We start from the raw sequence: 17,691 nt of genomic DNA on the forward strand, positions 1-17,691 counted from the left end.
AGCAGCTAGCTGGAGTCTGACTTGATCTCCCTCATGTTCTAAATCATGTTATGTAGCTTCTGTGCTAATGAAGTATCCAGAGACAATAAGCAGTGACACCATGCTGTGTTTGAGGATGTATTTGGTGAGTGTGCTTGCTTTTTGGATTTGATCAAGAAAGATTAGCGAAGTAAACATTATCGTCTTCTCCCCCCTCTCTCTCTCGCTCTCTCTCCCCCTCCCTTCTCTCACAGCAGAGCTTATGTACACAGTGGAGCTGGCGGGAGGCTTGGGGGCCATCTTGTTGTTGTTGATCTGCCTCGTGACCCTCTACAAGTGCTACAAGATGGAGCTCATGCTCTTCTACAGGAACCATTTTGGCAGCGAGGACATCGACGGAGGTGAGATACTCTCAACTCACACTAGGACCAACAACACCCATTATAAACCCTGAATGAAGTCTACAGTGCACTCTTAGAAAAAAAGGGTCCTATAAAAGGGTTCTTCAGCTGTCCCCATAGGAAAACCCTTTTTGGTTCCATGTAGAACCCTTTTTAATTCCAGGTACAGTGCCTTGCGAAAGTATTCGGCCCCCTTGAACTTTGCGACCTTTTGCCACATTTCAGGCTTCAAACATAAAGATATAAAACTGTATTTTTTTGTGAAGAATCAACAACAAGTGGGACACAATCATGAAGTGGAACGACATTTATTGGATATTTCAAACTTTTTTAACAAATCAAAAACTGAAAAATTGGGCGTGCAAAATTATTCAGCCCCTTTACTTTCAGTGCAGCAAACTCTCTCCAGAAGTTCAGTGAGGATCTCTGAATGATCCAATGTTGACCTAAATGACTAATGATGATAAATACAATCCACCTGTGTGTAATCAAGTCTCCGTATAAATGCACCTGCACTGTGATAGTCTCAGAGGTCCGTTAAAAGCGCAGAGAGCATCATGAAGAACAAGGAACACACCAGGCAGGTCCGAGATACTGTTGTGAAGAAGTTTAAAGCCGGATTTGGATACAAAAAGATTTCCCAAGCTTTAAACATCCCAAGGAGCACTGTGCAAGCGATAATATTGAAATGGAAGGAGTATCAGACCACTGCAAATCTACCAAGATCTGGCCGTCCCTCTAAACTTTCAGCTCATACAAGGAGAAGACTGATCAGAGATGCAGCCAAGAGGCCCATGATCACTCTGGATGAACTGCAGAGATCTACAGCTGAGGTGGGAGACTCTGTCCATAGGACAACAATCAGTCGTATATTGCACAAATCTGGCCTTTATGGAAGAGTGGCAAGAAGAAAGCCATTTCTTAAAGATATCCATAAAAAGTGTCGTTTAAAGTTTGCCACAAGCCACCTGGGAGACACACCAAACATGTGGAAGAAGGTGCTCTGGTCAGATGAAACCAAAATTGAACTTTTTGGCAACAATGCAAAACGTTATGTTTGGTGTAAAAGCAACACAGCTGAACACACCATCCCCACTGTCAAACATGGTGGTGGCAGCATCATGGTTTGGGCCTGCTTTTCTTCAGCAGGGACAGGGAAGATGGTTAAAATTGATGGGAAGATGGATGGAGCCAAATACAGGACCATTCTGGAAGAAAACCTGATGGAGTCTGCAAAAGACCTGAGACTGGGACGGAGATTTGTCTTCCAACAAGACAATGATCCAAAACATAAAGCAAAATCTACAATGGAATGGTTCAAAAATAAACATATCCAGGTGTTAGAATGGCCAAGTCAAAGTCCAGACCTGAATCCAATCGAGAATCTGTGGAAAGAACTGAAAACTGCTGTTCACAAATGCTCTCCATCCAACCTCACTGAGCTAGAGCTGTTTTGCAAGGAGGAATGGGAAAAACTTTCAGTCTCTCGATGTGCAAAACTAATAGAGACATACCCCAAGCGACTTACAGCTGTAATCGCAGCAAAAGGTGGCGCTACAAAGTATTAACTTGAGGGGGCTGAATAATTTTGCATGCCCAATTTTTCAGTTTTTGATTTGTTAAAAAAGTTTGAAATATCCAATAAATGGCGTTCCACTTCATGATTGTGTCCCACTTGTTGTTGATTCTTCACAAAAAAATACAGTTTTATATCTTTATGTTTGAAGCCTGAAATGTGGCAAAAGGTCGCAAAGTTCAAGGGGGCCGAATACTTTCGCAAGGCACTGTAGAACCCTTTTAGGATCTATGTAGCACCTTTTTTTCTAAGAGCGTAGGTCTAGATGACAAACAACTTGTTTCGGTGTCACCAAAAGGGACTAGGGTAATACTCAGGACATTTAGACCGTCTATCTGTCTTGCTTCATGTGGCTTCACATAATATTTTGTTCGGGACATTGCTCGAAAGGGGATTTCATTTCATTATAAAAGTAGGAAAATGTGTTTTTCTACAAATCCTATCTTGAGATAGAAATAAGAACTTAAGGGTTCTAAATTGAACCGCAATAAATTCTAATTGTGTGGCTGAATAGTGAATGAGTTAAGGAGGAGTATTCATCAATCTGGTCTGGCGGATTCATTTGATTTCCCTTAATGAGTCTTTCAAGTGGAGGGCTAGGGCTACAATGAATTCAGTGAACAAGATTACTTTTGGGGTGTCTGAAGGACGCTGTGTGGAGACTGGAGAGTGTCATTAGCCGAGAAAGGTTGCCTCCGCTTTGCTCTTCTCCTCCCCCAGCCCTCCGTTTTCCACCAATCACATTGCCTGGATGGTTGAGGCATCAGACATGTCTATGAAAGTCATTACCAGGCCTGTACTGTGTTGGGCTTTGGGACAGAAGTGGGGGGCTTTGAAGTAATGGATGGTTTCAAGGCGCCACAGAGGAGAGAAAAGAGAGCCAGAGCCTTAAACCTAATGCTAAACAGCAATTGTCTCCTTTAATTGCGCCACCCGAGTGAGCAGAGAGGAGAGGGAAAGAGATTTTCAATTTGCTCTCTGTTTAAAGGGATCAGTTTCAATAAGCCACATAGTGTTGCCCATGGCCGTGGCTCCCAGGAGAGACGAGGGAGAGACACATACTTTCTCTTTAACGCTCAGGACTGGGTGATTACTCCTTCCCTGGATTGTATTCCCCCCTCACCCCTCACACTCTTCTTTCATTGGCCACAAGGACTTCTACTTCATCACCATCACAAGCCATTCAGGAAAATCCTTTTTTTCTCTCTTCTCTGTGTCTGACTGACAGCACCAGAATGATCAGGTTCGGTTCAAAGCGGTTTTAAGTCTCCGTTCGTATGGGTGTTTGCCGGGGTTGTCTTGCATAACGACCACACACCCTTTACAGATGCATGAGCTTGCCGAGTTGTGACATGAACGTAACCCTCATTAGCATTTAATACTGTATATGATTTAACTTTGACTTTATTTAAATAATGCAGTAGGTTGAACTTGATCATCGCTTAGGGATGAGCAATGACTTAACATAAAGATAACAAATACCTTATGTCTTATTATAAACGTAACTTCTGTAGGAATGCTAATGAGCCCAACTCCTCCTGCAGTTTTCTAGCTTTCACGGCTGACGATGTAGGTTGTGTTCTATTCAGAACAATGTGGAAGGAGCCCAGAGGTTCCTGCTCAAAGTCCCTGAACACTTTTTTAATAGCGAGTTCAAAGGTTCTCTCACTCTCTGTGGGCCTGCCAGTATGCATATGCAGCCAAACCTATGGATGGATGTAAGCTATGTGTGCGTCAGTCATGGCCTTTTACTTCAGAGTCAAAGAGTGGGAGGGATGGATGCTGAGGGTGGTGGAACACGCGGGACGGAAACACTTCCCCTTCTCAGCCCTCTTAAGTTCACCTCATTGGACCTCAGAGAGAAAGGAGAGGAGGGAGAGGAAGGAGAGGAGGGAGAGGAAGGAGAGGAGGGAGAGGAAGGAGAGGAGGGAGAGGAGGGAGAGGAAGGAGAGGAGGGAGAGGAAGGAGAGGAGGGAGAGGAGAGAGAGGAGGGAGAGGAAGGAAAGGAGGAGAGGAAGGAGAGGAGGGAGAGGAGGGAGAGGAAGGAGAGGAAGGAGAGGAGGGAGAGGAAGGAGAGGAAGGAGAGGAGGGAGAGGAAGGAGAGGAAGGAGAGGAGGGAGAGGAAGGAGAGGAAGAAGAGGAGGGAGAGGAAGGAGGACTGGTCTGTATCCTCTATAGTGTTGTCATAGACTGGTCTGTATCCTCTATAGTGTAGTAATAGACTGGTCTGTGTGTTACTAATATCCTCTAGAGTGTAGTAATAGACTGGTCTATATCCTCTATAGTGTTGTCATAGACTGATCTGTATCCTCTATAGTGTAGTAATAGACTGGTCTGTATCCTCTATAGTGTAGTAATAGACTGGTCTGCATCCTCTATAGTGTAGTAATAGACTGGTCTGTATCCTCTATAGTGTAGTAATAGACTGGTCTGTATCCTCTATAGTGTAGTGATAGACTGGTCTGTATCCTCTATAGAGTAGTAATAGACTGGTCTATGTGTCACTAATATCCTCTATAGTGTAGTAATAGACTGGTCTGTATCCTCTATAGTGTAGTATTAGACTTGTATGTGTGTTACTAATATCCTCTATAGTGTAGTAATAGACTGGTATGTGTGTTACTAATATCCTCTATAGTGTAGTAATAGACTGGTCTGTATCCTCTATAGTGTAGTAATAGACTGGTATGTATGTTACTAATATCCTCTATAGAGTAGTAATGGACTGGTCTGTATCCTCTATAGTGTAGTAATAGACTGGTCTGTATCATCTATAGTGTTGTCATAGACTGGTCTGTATCCTCTATAGTGTAGTAATGGACTGGTCTGTATCCTCTATAGTGTTGTCATAGACTTGTCTGTATCCTCTGTAGTGTAGTAATAGACTTGTCTGTATCCTCTATAGTGTTGTCATAGACTGGTCTGTATCCTCTATAGTGTAGTAAGACTGGTCGGTATCCTCTATAGTGTAATAATAGACTGGTCTGTATCCTCTATAGTGTAGTAATAGACTGGTCTGTGTGTTACTAATATCCTCTATAGTGTAGTAATAGACTGGTTTGTATCCTCTATATTGTAGTAATAGACTGGTCTTTATGTTACTAATATCCTCTATAGTGTAGTAATGGACTGGTCTGTATCCTCTATAGTGTAGTAATAGACTGGTCTGTGTCATCCATAGTGTTGTCATAGACTGGTCTGTATCCTCTATAGTGTTGTCATAGACTGGTCTGTATCCTCTATAGTGTAGTAATAGACTGGTCTGTCTCCTCTATAGTGTAGTAATAGACTGGTCTGTATCCTCTATAGTGTAGTACTAGACTGGTCTGTATCATCTATAGTTTAGTAATGGACTGGTCTGTATCCTCTATAGTGTTGTCATAGACTGGTCTGTATCCTCTATAGTGTAGTAATATACTTGTCTGTATCCTCTATAGTGTAGTAATAGACTGGTCTGTATCCTCTATAGTGTTGTCATAGACTGGTCTGTATCCTCTATAGTTTAGTAATAGACTGGTCTGTATCCTCTATAGTGTAGTAATAGACTGGTCTGTATCATCTATAGTTTAGTAATGGACTGGTCTGTATCCTCTATAGTGTTGTCATAGACTGGTCTGTATCCTCTATAGTGTTGTCATAGACTGGTCTGTATCCTCTATAGTGTTGTCATAGACTGGTCTGTATCCTCTATAGTTTAGTAATGGACTGGTCTGTATCCTCTATAGTGTTGTCATAGACTGGTCTGTATCCTCTATAGTGTAGTAATATACTTGTCTGTATCCTCTATAGTGTAGTAATAGACTGGTCTGTATCCTCTATAGTGTTGTCATAGACTGGTCTGTATCCTCTATAGTTTAGTAATAGACTGGTCTGTATCCTCTATAGTGTAGTAATAGACTGGTCTGTATCATCTATAGTTTAGTAATGGACTGGTCTGTATCCTCTATAGTGTTGTCATAGACTGGTCTGTATCCTCTATAGTGTTGTCATAGACTGGTCTGTATCCTCTATAGTGTTGTCATAGACTGGTCTGTATCCTCTATAGTGTAGTAATATACTTGTCTGTATCCTCTATAGTATAGTAATAGACTGGTCTGTATCCTCTATAGTGTTGTCCAAGACTGGTCTGTATCCCCTATAGTGTAGTAATAGACTGGTCTGTATCCTCTATAGTGTAGTAATAGACTGATCTGTATGTTACTAATATCCTCTATAGTGTAGTAATAGACTGGTCTGTATCCTCTATAGTGTAGTAATAGACTGGTCTGTATCATCCATAGTGTTGTCATAGACTGGTCTGTATCCTCTATAGTTTTGTCATAGACTGGTATGTATCCTCTATAGTGTAGTAATAGACTGGCCTGTATCCTCTATAGTGTAGTAATAGACTGGTCTGTATCCTCTATAGTGTTGTCATAGACTGGTCTGTATCCTCTATAGTGTAGTAATAGACTGGTCTATGTGTTACTAATATCCTCTATAGTGTAGTAATATACTGGTCTGTGTGTTACTAATATCCTCTATAGTGTAGTAATAGACTGGTCTGTATCCTCTATTGTGTAGTAATGGACTGGTCTGTATCCTCTATAGTGTAGTAATAGACTGGTCTGTACGTTACTAATATCCTCTGTAGTGTAATAATAGACTGGTCTGTATCCTCTATAGTGTAGTAATAGACTGGTCTGTATGTTACTAATATCCTCTATAGTGTAGTAATGGACTGGTCTGTATCCTCTATAGTGTAGTAATAGACTGGTCTGTATCCTCTATAGAGTAGTAATAGACTGGTCTGTGTGTCACTAATATCCTCTATAGTGTAGTAACAGACTGGTCTGTGTGTTACTAATATCCTCTATAGTGTAGTAATAGACTGGTCTGTGTCCTCTATAGTGTAGTAATAGACTTGTCTGTATCCTCTATAGTGTAGTATTATACTTGTTTTTGTGTTACTAATATCCTCTATAGTGTAGTAATAGACTGGTCTGTGTGTTACTAATATCCTCTATAGTGTAGTAATAGAATGGTCTGAATCCTCTATTGTGTAGTAATGGACTGGTCTGTATCCTCTATAGTGTAGTAATAGACTGGTCTGTATGTTACTAATATCCTCTATAGTGTAATAATAGACTGGTCTGTATCCTCTATAGTGTAGTAATAGACTGGTCTGTATGTTACTAATATCCTCTATATTGTAGTAATGGACTGGTCTGTATCCTCTATAGTGTAGTAATAGACTGGTCTGTATCATCTATAGTGTAGTAATGGACTGGTCTGTATCCTCTATAGTGTAGAAATAGACTGGTCGGTATCATCTATAGTGTAGTAATAGACTGGTCTGTATCCTCTATAGTGTAGTAATAGACTGGTCTGTATCCTCTATAGAGTAGTAATAGACTGGTCTGTGTGTTACTAATATCCTCTATAGTGTAGTAATAGACTGTTCTGCATCCTCTATAGTGTAGTAATAGACTGGTCTGTATCCTCTATAGAGTAGTAATAGACTGGTCTGTGTGTCACTAATATCCTCTATAGTGTAGTAATAGACTGGTCTGTATCCTCTATTGTGTAGTAATGGACTGGTCTATATCCTCTATAGTGTAGTAATAGACTGGTCTGTATGTTACTAATATTCTCTATAGTGTAGTAATAGACTGGTCTATGTGTTACTAATATCCTCTATAGTGTAGTAATAGACTGGTCTGTGTGTTACTAATATCCTCTATAGTGTAGTAATAGACTGGTCTGTATCCTCTATTGTGTAGTAATGGACTGGTCTGTATCCTCTATAGTGTAGTAATAGACTGGTCTGTATGTTACTAATATCCTCTGTAGTGTAATAATAGACTGGTCTGTATCCTCTATAGTGTAGTAATAGACTGGTCTGTATGTTACTAATATCCTCTATAGTGTAGTAATGGACTGGTCTGTATCTTCTATAGTGTAGTAATAGACTGGTCTGTATCCTCTATAGAGTAGTAATAGACTGGTCTGTGTGTCACTAATATCCTCTATAGTGTAGTAACAGACTGGTCTGTGTGTTACTAATATCCTCTATAGTGTAGTAATAGACTGGTCTGTGTCCTCTATAGTGTAGTAATAGACGTGTCTGTATCCTCTATAGTGTAGTATTATACTTGTTTTTGTGTTACTAATATCCTCTATAGTGTAGTAAATGACTGGTCTGTGTGTTACTAATATCCTCTATAGTGTAGTAATAGAATGGTCTGCATCCTCTATAGTGTAGTAATAGACTGGTCTGTATCCTCTATAGTGTAGTAATAGACTGGTCTGTATCCTCTATAGTGTAGTAATAGACTGGTCTGTATCTTCTATAGAGTAGTAATAGACTGGTCTGTATCCTCTATAGTGTAGTAATAGACTGGTCTGTATCTTCTATAGAGTAGTAATAGACTGGTCTATGAGTCACTAATATCCTCTATAGTGTAGTAATAGACTGGTCTGTATCCTCTATTGTGTAGTAATGGACTGGTCTGTATCCTCTATAGTGTAGTAATAGACTGGTCTGTATGTTACTAATATCCTCTATAGTGTAATAATAGACTGGTCTGTATCCTCTATAGTGTAGTAATAGACTGGTCTGTATGTTACTAATATCCTCTATATTGTAGTAATGGACTGGTCTGTATCCTCTATAGTGTAGTAATAGACTGGTCTGTATCATCTATAGTGTAGTAATGGACTGGTCTGTATCCTCTATAGTGTAGTAATAGACTGGTCGGTATCATCTATAGTGTAGTAATAGACTGGTCTGTATCCTCTATAGTGTAGTAATAGACTGGTCTGTATCCTCTATAGAGTAGTAATAGACTGGTCTGTGTGTTACTAATATCCTCTATAGTGTAGTAACAGACTGGTCTGTGTGTTACTAATATCCTCTATAGTGTAGTAATAGACTGGTCTGCATCCTCTATAGTGTAGTAATAGACTGGTCTGTATCCTCTATAGAGTAGTAATAGACTGGTCTGTGTGTCACTAATATCCTCTATAGTGTAGTAATAGACTGGTCTGTATCCTCTATTGTGTAGTAATGGACTGGTCTGTATCCTCTATAGTGTAGTAATAGACTGGTCTGTATGTTACTAATATCCTCTATAGTGTAGTAATAGACTGGTCTATGTGTTACTAATATCCTCTATAGTGTAGTAATAGACTGGTCTGTGTGTTACTAATATCCTCTGTAGTGTAGTAATAGACTGGTCTGTATCCTCTATTGTGTAGTAATGGACTGGTCTGTATCCTCTATAGTGTAGTAATAGACTGGTCTGTATGTTACTAATATCCTCTGTAGTGTAATAATAGACTGGTCTGTATCCTCTATAGTGTAGTAATAGACTGGTCTGTGTGTCACTAATATCCTCTATAGTGTAGTAACAGACTGGTCTGTGTGTTACTAATATCCTCTATAGTGTAGTAATAGACTGGTCTGTGTCCTCTATAGTGTAGTAATAGACTTGTCTGTATCCTCTATAGTGTAGTATTATACTTGTTTTTGTGTTACTAATATCCTCTATAGTGTAGTAAATGACTGGTCTGTGTGTTACTAATATCCTCTATAGTGTAGTAATAGAATGGTCTGCATCCTCTATAGTGTAGTAATAGACTGGTCTGTATCCTCTATAGTGTAGTAATAGACTGGTCTGTATCCTCTATGGTGTAGTAATAGACTGGTCTGTATCTTCTATAGAGTAGTAATAGACTGGTCTGTATCCTCTATAGTGTAGTAATAGACTGGTCTGTATCCTCTATAGAGTGGTAATAGACTGGTCTGTGTGTTACTAATATCCTCTATAGTGTAGTAATAGACTGGGCTGTATCCTCTATTGTGTAGTAATGGACTGGTCTGTATCCTCTATAGTGTAGTAATAGACTGGTCTGTATCCTCTATAGTGTAGTAATGGACTGGTCTGTATCCTCTACAGTGTAGTAATAGACTGGTCCGTATCCTCTATAGTGTAGTAATAGACTGGTCTGTATCCTATATAGTTTAGTAATAGACTGGTCTGTATCCTCTATAGTGTAGTAATAGACTGGTCTGTATCCTCTATAGAGTGGTAATAGACTGGTCTGTGTGTTACTAATATCCTCTATAGTGGAGTAATAGACTGGGCTGCATCCTCTATAGTGTAGTAATAGACTGGTCTGTATCCTCTATAGTTTAGTAATAGACTGGTCTGTATCCTCTATAGTGTAGTAATAGACTAGTCTGTGTGTCACTAATATCCTCTATAGTGTAGTAACAGACTGGTCTGTATCCTCTATTGTGTAGTAATGGACTGGTCTGTATCCTCTATAGTGTAGTAATAGACTGGTCTGTATGTTACTAATATCCTCTATAGTGTAGTAATGGACTGGTCTGTATCCTCTATAGTGTAGTAATAGACTGGTCTGTATTATCTATAGTGTAGTAATAGACTGGTCCGTATCCTCTATAGTGTAGTAATAGACTGGTCTGTATCCTCTATAGTGTTGTCATAGACTGGTCTGTATCCTCTATAGTGTAGTAATAGACTGGTCTGTATCCTCTATAGTGTAGTAATGGACTGGTCTGTATCCTCTATAGTGTAGTAATATACTGGTCTGTATCCTCTATAGTGTTGTCATAGACTGGTCTGTATCCTCTATAGTGTAGTAATAGACTGGTCTGTATCTTCTATAGAGTAGTAATAGACTGGTCTGTATCCTCTATAGTGTAGTAATAGACTGGTCTGTATCCTCTATAGAGTGGTAATAGACTGGTCTGTGTGTTACTAATATCCTCTATAGTGTAGTAATAGACTGGGCTGTATCCTCTATTGTGTAGTAATGGACTGGTCTGTATCCTCTATAGTGTAGTAATAGACTGGTCTGTATCCTCTATAGTGTAGTAATGGACTGGTCTGTATCCTCTACAGTGTAGTAATAGACTGGTCCGTATCCTCTATAGTGTAGTAATAGACTGGTCTGTATCCTCTATAGTTTAGTAATAGACTGGTCTGTATCCTCTATAGTGTAGTAATAGACTGGTCTGTATCCTCTATAGAGTGGTAATAGACTGGTCTGTGTGTTACTAATATCCTCTATAGTGTAGTAATAGACTGGGCTGCATCCTCTATAGTGTAGTAATAGACTGGTCTGTATCCTCTATAGTTTAGTAATAGACTGGTCTGTATCCTCTATAGTGTAGTAATAGACTGGTCTGTGTGTCACTAATATCCTCTATAGTGTAGTAACAGACTGGTCTGTATCCTCTATTGTGTAGTAATGGACTGGTCTGTATCCTCTATAGTGTAGTAATAGACTGGTCTGTATGTTACTAATATCCTCTATAGTGTAGTAATGGACTGGTCTGTATCCTCTATAGTGTAGTAATAGACTGGTCTGTATTATCTATAGTGTAGTAATAGACTGGTCCGTATCCTCTATAGTGTAGTAATAGACTGGTCTGTATCCTCTATAGTGTTGTCATAGACTGGTCTGTATCCTCTATAGTGTAGTAATAGACTGGTCTGTATCCTCTATAGTGTAGTAATGGACTGGTCTGTATCCTCTACAGTGTAGTAATAGACTGGTCCGTATCCTCTATAGTGTAGTAATAGACTGGTCTGTATCCTCTATAGTTTAGTAATAGACTGGTCTGTATCCTCTATAGTGTAGTAATAGACTGGTCTGTATCCTCTATAGAGTGGTAATAGACTGGTCTGTGTGTTACTAATATCCTCTATAGTGTAGTAATAGACTGGGCTGCATCCTCTATAGTGTAGTAATAGACTGGTCTGTATCCTCTATAGTTTAGTAATAGACTGGTCTGTATCCTCTATAGTGTAGTAATAGACTGGTCTGTGTGTCACTAATATCCTCTATAGTGTAGTAACAGACTGGTCTGTATTCTCTATTGTGTAGTAATGGACTGGTCTGTATCCTCTATAGTGTAGTAATAGACTGGTCTGTATGTTACTAATATCCTCTATAGTGTAGTAATGGACTGGTCTGTATCCTCTATAGTGTAGTAATAGACTGGTCTGTATTATCTATAGTGTAGTAATAGACTGGTCCGTATCCTCTATAGTGTAGTAATAGACTGGTCTGTATCCTCTATAGTGTTGTCATAGACTGGTCTGTATCCTCTATAGTGTTTTAATAGACTGGTCTGTATGTTACTAATATCATCTGTAGTGTAATAATAGACTGGTCTGTATCCTCTATAGTGTAGTAATAGACTGGTCTGTATGTTACTAATATCCTCTATAGTGTAGTAATGGACTGGTCTGTATCCTCTATAGTGTAGTAATAGACTGGTCTGTATCCTCTATAGAGTAGTAATAGACTGGTCTGTGTGTTACTAATATCCCCTATAGTGTAGTAACAGACTGGTCTGTGTGTTACTAATATCCTCTATAGTGTAGTAATAGACTGCTCTGTGTCCTCTATAGTGTAGTAATAGACTTGTCTGTATCCTCTATAGTGTAGTATTATACTTGTTTTTGTGTTACTAATATCCTCTATAGTGTAGTAATAGACTAGTCTGTGTGTTACTAATATCCTCTATAGTGTAGTAATAGAATGGTCTGCATCCTCTATAGTGTAGTAATAGACTGGTCTGTATCCTCTATAGTGTAGTAATAGACTGGTCTGTATCCTCTATAGAGTAGTAATAGACTGGTCTGTGTGTTACTAATATCCTCTATAGTGTAGTAATAGAATGGTCTGCATCCTCTATAGTGTAGTAATAGACTGGTCTGTATCCTCTATAGTGTAGTAATAGACTGGTCTGTATCCTCTATTGTGTAGTAATGGACTGGTCTGTATGTTACTAATATCCTCTATAGTGTAATAATAGACTGGTCTGTATCCTCTATAGTGTAGTAATAGACTGGTCTGTATGTTACTAATATCCTCTATATTGTAGTAATGGACTGGTCTGTATCCTCTATAGTGTAGTAATAGACTGGTCTGTATCATCTATAGTGTAGTAATGGACTGGTCTGTATCCTCTATAGTGTAGTAATAGACTGGTCTGTATCCTCTATAGAGTAGTAATAGACTGGTCTGTGTGTCACTAATATCCCCTATAGTGTAGTAACAGACTGGTCTGTGTGTTACTAATATCCTCTATAGTGTAGTAATAGACTGCTCTGTGTCCTCTATAGTGTAGTAATAGACTTGTCTGTATCCTCTATAGTGTAGTATTATACTTGTTTTTGTGTTACTAATATCCTCTATAGTGTAGTAATAGACTAGTCTGTGTGTTACTAATATCCTCTATAGTGTAGTAATAGAATGGTCTGCATCCTCTATAGTGTAGTAATAGACTGGTCTGTATCCTCTATAGTGTAGTAATAGACTGGTCTGTATCCTCTATAGAGTAGTAATAGACTGGTCTGTGTGTTACTAATATCCTCTATAGTGTAGTAATAGAATGGTCTGCATCCTCTATAGTGTAGTAATAGACTGGTCTGTATCCTCTATAGTGTAGTAATAGACTGGTCTGTATCCTCTATTGTGTAGTAATGGACTGGTCTGTATGTTACTAATATCCTCTATAGTGTAATAATAGACTGGTCTGTATCCTCTATAGTGTAGTAATAGACTGGTCTGTATGTTACTAATATCCTCTATATTGTAGTAATGGACTGGTCTGTATCCTCTATAGTGTAGTAATAGACTGGTCTGTATCATCTATAGTGTAGTAATGGACTGGTCTGTATCCTCTATAGTGTAGTAATAGACTGGTCAGTATCATCTATAGTGTAGTAATAGACTGGTGTGTGTGTTACTAATATCCTCTATAGTGTAGTAGTAGACTGGTCTGCATCCTCTATAGTGTAGTAATAGACTGGTCTGTATCCTCTATAGTGTAGTAATAGACGGGTCTGTATCCTCTATAGTGTAGTAATAGACTGGTCCGTATCCTCTATAGTATTGTCATAGACTGGTCCGTATCCTCTATAGTGTAGTAATAGACGGGTCTGTATCCTCTATAGTGTAGTAATAGACTGGTCTGTATCCTCTATAGTGTAGTAATGAACTGGTCTGTATCCTCTATAGTGTAGTAATAGACTGGTCCGTATCCTCTATAGTGTAGTAATAGACTGGTCTGTATCCTCTATAGAGTGGTAATAGACTGGTCTGTGTGTTACTAATATCCTCTATAGTGTAGTAATAGACTGGCCTGTATCCTCTATAGTGTAGTAATAGACAGGTCTATATCCTCTATAGTTTAGTAATAGACTGGTCTGTATCCTCTATAGTGTATTAATAGACTGGTCTGTATCCTCTATAGAGTAGTAATAGACTGGTCTGTGTGTCACTAATATCCTCTATAGTGTAGTAATAGACTGGTCTGTATCCTCTATTGTGTAGTAATGTACTGGTCTGCATCCTCTATAGTGTACTAATAGACTGGTCTGTATGTTACTAATATCCTCTATGGTCTAGTAATGGAGTGTTTTTTATCCTCTATAGTGTAGTAATAGACTGGTCTGTATCATCTATAGTGTAGTAATAGACTGGTCCGTATCCTCTATAGTGTTGTCATAGACTGGTCTGTATCCTCTATAGTGTAGTAATAGACGGGTCTGTATCCTCTATAGTGTAGTAATAGACTGGTCTGTATCCTCTATATTGTAGTAATGGACTGGTCTGTATCCTCTATAGTGTATTAATAGACTGGTCTGTATCATCTCTAGTGTAGTAATAGACTGGTCCGTATCCTCTATAGTGTTGTCATAAACTGGTCTGTATCCTCTATAGTGTAGTAATAGACGGGTCTGTATCCTCTAAAGTGTAGTAATAGACTGGTCTGTATCCGCTATAGTGTAGTAATAGACTGGTGTGTGTGTTACTAATATCCTCTATAGTGTAGTAATAGACTGGTCTGTATCCTCTATAGTATAGCAATAGACTGGTCTGTATCCTCTATAGTGTAGTAATAGACTGGTCTGTATCCTCTATAGTGTAGTATTAGACTTGTCTGTGTGTTACTAATATCCTCTAGATTGTAGTAATAGACTGGTCTGTGTGTTACTAATATCCTCTATAGTGTAGTAATAGACTGGTCTGCATCCTCTATAGTGTAGTAATAGACTGGTCTGTATCCTCTATAGTGTAGTAATAGACTGGTCTGTATCCTCTATATTGTAGTAATAGACTGGTCTGTATCCTCTATAGTGTAGTAATAGACTGGTCTATATCCTCTATAGAGTAGTAATAGACTGGTCTGTATCATCTATAGTGTAGTAATAGACTGGTCCGTATCATCTATAGTGTAGTAATGGACTGGTCCGTATCCTCTGTAGTGTAGTAATAGACGGGTCTGTATCCTCTATAGTGTAGTAATAGACTGGTCTATATCCTCTATAGTGTAGTAATAGACTGGTCTGTATCCTCTATAGTGTTGTCATAGACTGGTCTGTATCCTCTATAGAGTAGTAATAGACTGGTCTGTATCATCTATAGTGTATTAATATACTGGTCTGTGTGTTACTAATATCCTCTATAGTGTAGTAATAGACTGGTTTGCATCCTCTATAGTGTAGTAATAGACTGGTCTGTATCCTCTATAGTGTAGTAATAGACTGGTCTGTATCCTCTATCGTGTAGTAATAGACTGGTCTGTATCCTCTATAGAGTAGTAAAAGACTGGTCTGTGTGTCACTAATATCCTCTATAGTGTAGTAATAGACTGGTCTGTATGTTACTAATATCCTCTATTGTGTAGTAATAGACTGGTCTGTGTGTTACTAATATCCTCTATAGTGTAGTAATAGACTTGTCTGCATCCTCTATAGTGTAGTAATAGACTGGTCTGTATCCTCTATAGTGTAGTAATAGCCTGGTCTGTATCCTCTATAGTGTAGTAATAGACTGGTCTGTATCCTCTATAGTGTAGTAATAGACTGGTCTGTATCCTCTATAGTGTAGTAATAGACTGGTCTGTATCCTCTATAGAGTAGTAAAAGACTGGTCTGTATCCTCTATAGATTAGTAATAGACTGGTCTGTGTGTCACTAATATCCTCTATAGTGTAGTAATAGACTGGTGTGTATGTTACTAATATCCTCTATATTGTAGTAATGTACTGGTCTGTATCCTCTATAGTGTAGTCATGGACTGGTCTGTATCCTCTATAGTGTAGTAATAGACGGGTCTGTATCCTCTATAGTGTAGTAATAGACTGGTCTGTATCCTCTATAGTGTAGTAATGGACTGGTCCGTATCCTCTATAGTGTTGTCATAGACTGGTCTGTATCCTCTATAGTGTAGTAATAGACGGGTCTGTATCCTCTAAAGTGTAGTAATAGACTGGTCTGTATCCGCTATAGTGTAGTAATAGACTGGTCTGTGTGTTACTAATATCCTCTATTGTGTAGTAATAGACTGGTCTGTATCCTCTATAGTATAGCAATAGACTGGTCTGTATCCTCTATAGTGTAGTAATAGACTGGTCTGTATCCTCTATAGTGTAGTATTAGACTTGTCTGTGTGTTACTAATATCCTCTAGATTGTAGTAATAGACTGGTCTGTGTGTTACTAATATCCTCTATAGTGTAGTAATAGACTGGTCTGCATCCTCTATAGTGTAGTAATAGACTGGTCTGTATCCTCTATAGTGTAGTAATAGACTGGTCTGTATCATCTATAGTGTAGTAATAGACTGGTCTGTATCCTCTATAGTGTAGTAATAGACTGGTCTGTATCCTCTATAGAGTAGTAATAGACTGGTCTGTATCATCTATAGTGTAGTAATAGGCTGGTCCGTATCATCTATAGTGTAGTAATAGACTGGTCCTTATCCTCTGTAGTGTAGTAATAGACGGGTCTGTATCCTCTATAGTGTAGTAATAGACTTGTCTATATCCTCTATAGTGTAGTAATAGACTGGTCTGTATCCTCTATAGTGTTGTCATAGACTGGTCTGTATCCTCTATAGAGTAGTAATAGACTGGTCTGTATCATCTATAGTGTAGTAATAGACTGGTCTGTGTGTCACTAATATCCTCTATAGTGTAGTAATAGACTGGTTTGCATCCTCTATAGTGTAGTAATAGACTGGTCTGTATCCTCTATAGTGTAGTAATAGACTGGTCTGTATCCTCTATAGTGTAGTAATAGACTGATCTGTATCCTCTATAGAGTAGTAAAAGACTGGTCTGTGTGTCACTAATATCCTCTATAGTGTAGTAATAGACTGGTCTGTATGTTACTAATATCCTCTATAGTGTAGTAATAGACTGGTCTGTGTGTTACTAATATCCTCTATAGTGTAGTAATAGACTGGTCTGCATCCTCTATAGTGTAGTAATAGACTGGTCTGTATCCTCTATAGTGTAGTTATAGCCTGGTCTGTATCCTTTATAGTGTAGTAATAGACTGGTCTGTATCCTCTATAGTGTAGTAATAGACTGGTCTGTATCCTCTATAGTGTAGTAATAGACTGGTCTGTATCCTCTATAGAGTAGTAAAAGACTGGTCTGTATCCTCTATAGAGTAGTAATAGACTGGTCTGTGTGTCACTAATATCCTCTATAGTGTAGTAATAGACTGGTCTGTATGTTACTAATATCCTCTATATTGTAGTAATGTACTGGTCTGTATCCTCTATAGTGTAGTAATAGACTGGTCTGTGTGTTACTAATATCCTCTATAGTGTAGTAATATACTGGTCTATATCCTCTATAGTGTAGTAATAGACTGGTCTGTATCCTCTATAGTGTTGTCATAGACTGGTCTGTATC

The 17,691-nt window shown here is 38.6% G+C and overlaps 1 protein-coding gene across 2 annotated transcripts in view; it reads left to right on the top strand.

Annotated features, from left to right (window-relative positions):
• LOC110495463 (interleukin-1 receptor accessory protein-like 1) overlaps nt 1-17,691 on the top strand; it is a 400,086-nt gene that overhangs the window by 370,673 nt on the left and 11,722 nt on the right. For both annotated transcript variants that reach the window (XM_036982526.2, XM_036982528.2), the window contains exon 9: nt 234-380. In XM_036982526.2, coding sequence (XP_036838421.2) covers nt 234-380 — 147 coding nt within the window. The remainder of the gene's footprint in view (nt 1-233; nt 381-17,691) is intronic.

The sequence above is a fragment of the Oncorhynchus mykiss genome, chromosome 7, assembly GCF_057628025.1.
Source record: "Oncorhynchus mykiss isolate SJ-2025 chromosome 7, ASM5762802v1, whole genome shotgun sequence".
Lineage (NCBI taxonomy): Eukaryota > Metazoa > Chordata > Actinopteri > Salmoniformes > Salmonidae > Oncorhynchus > Oncorhynchus mykiss.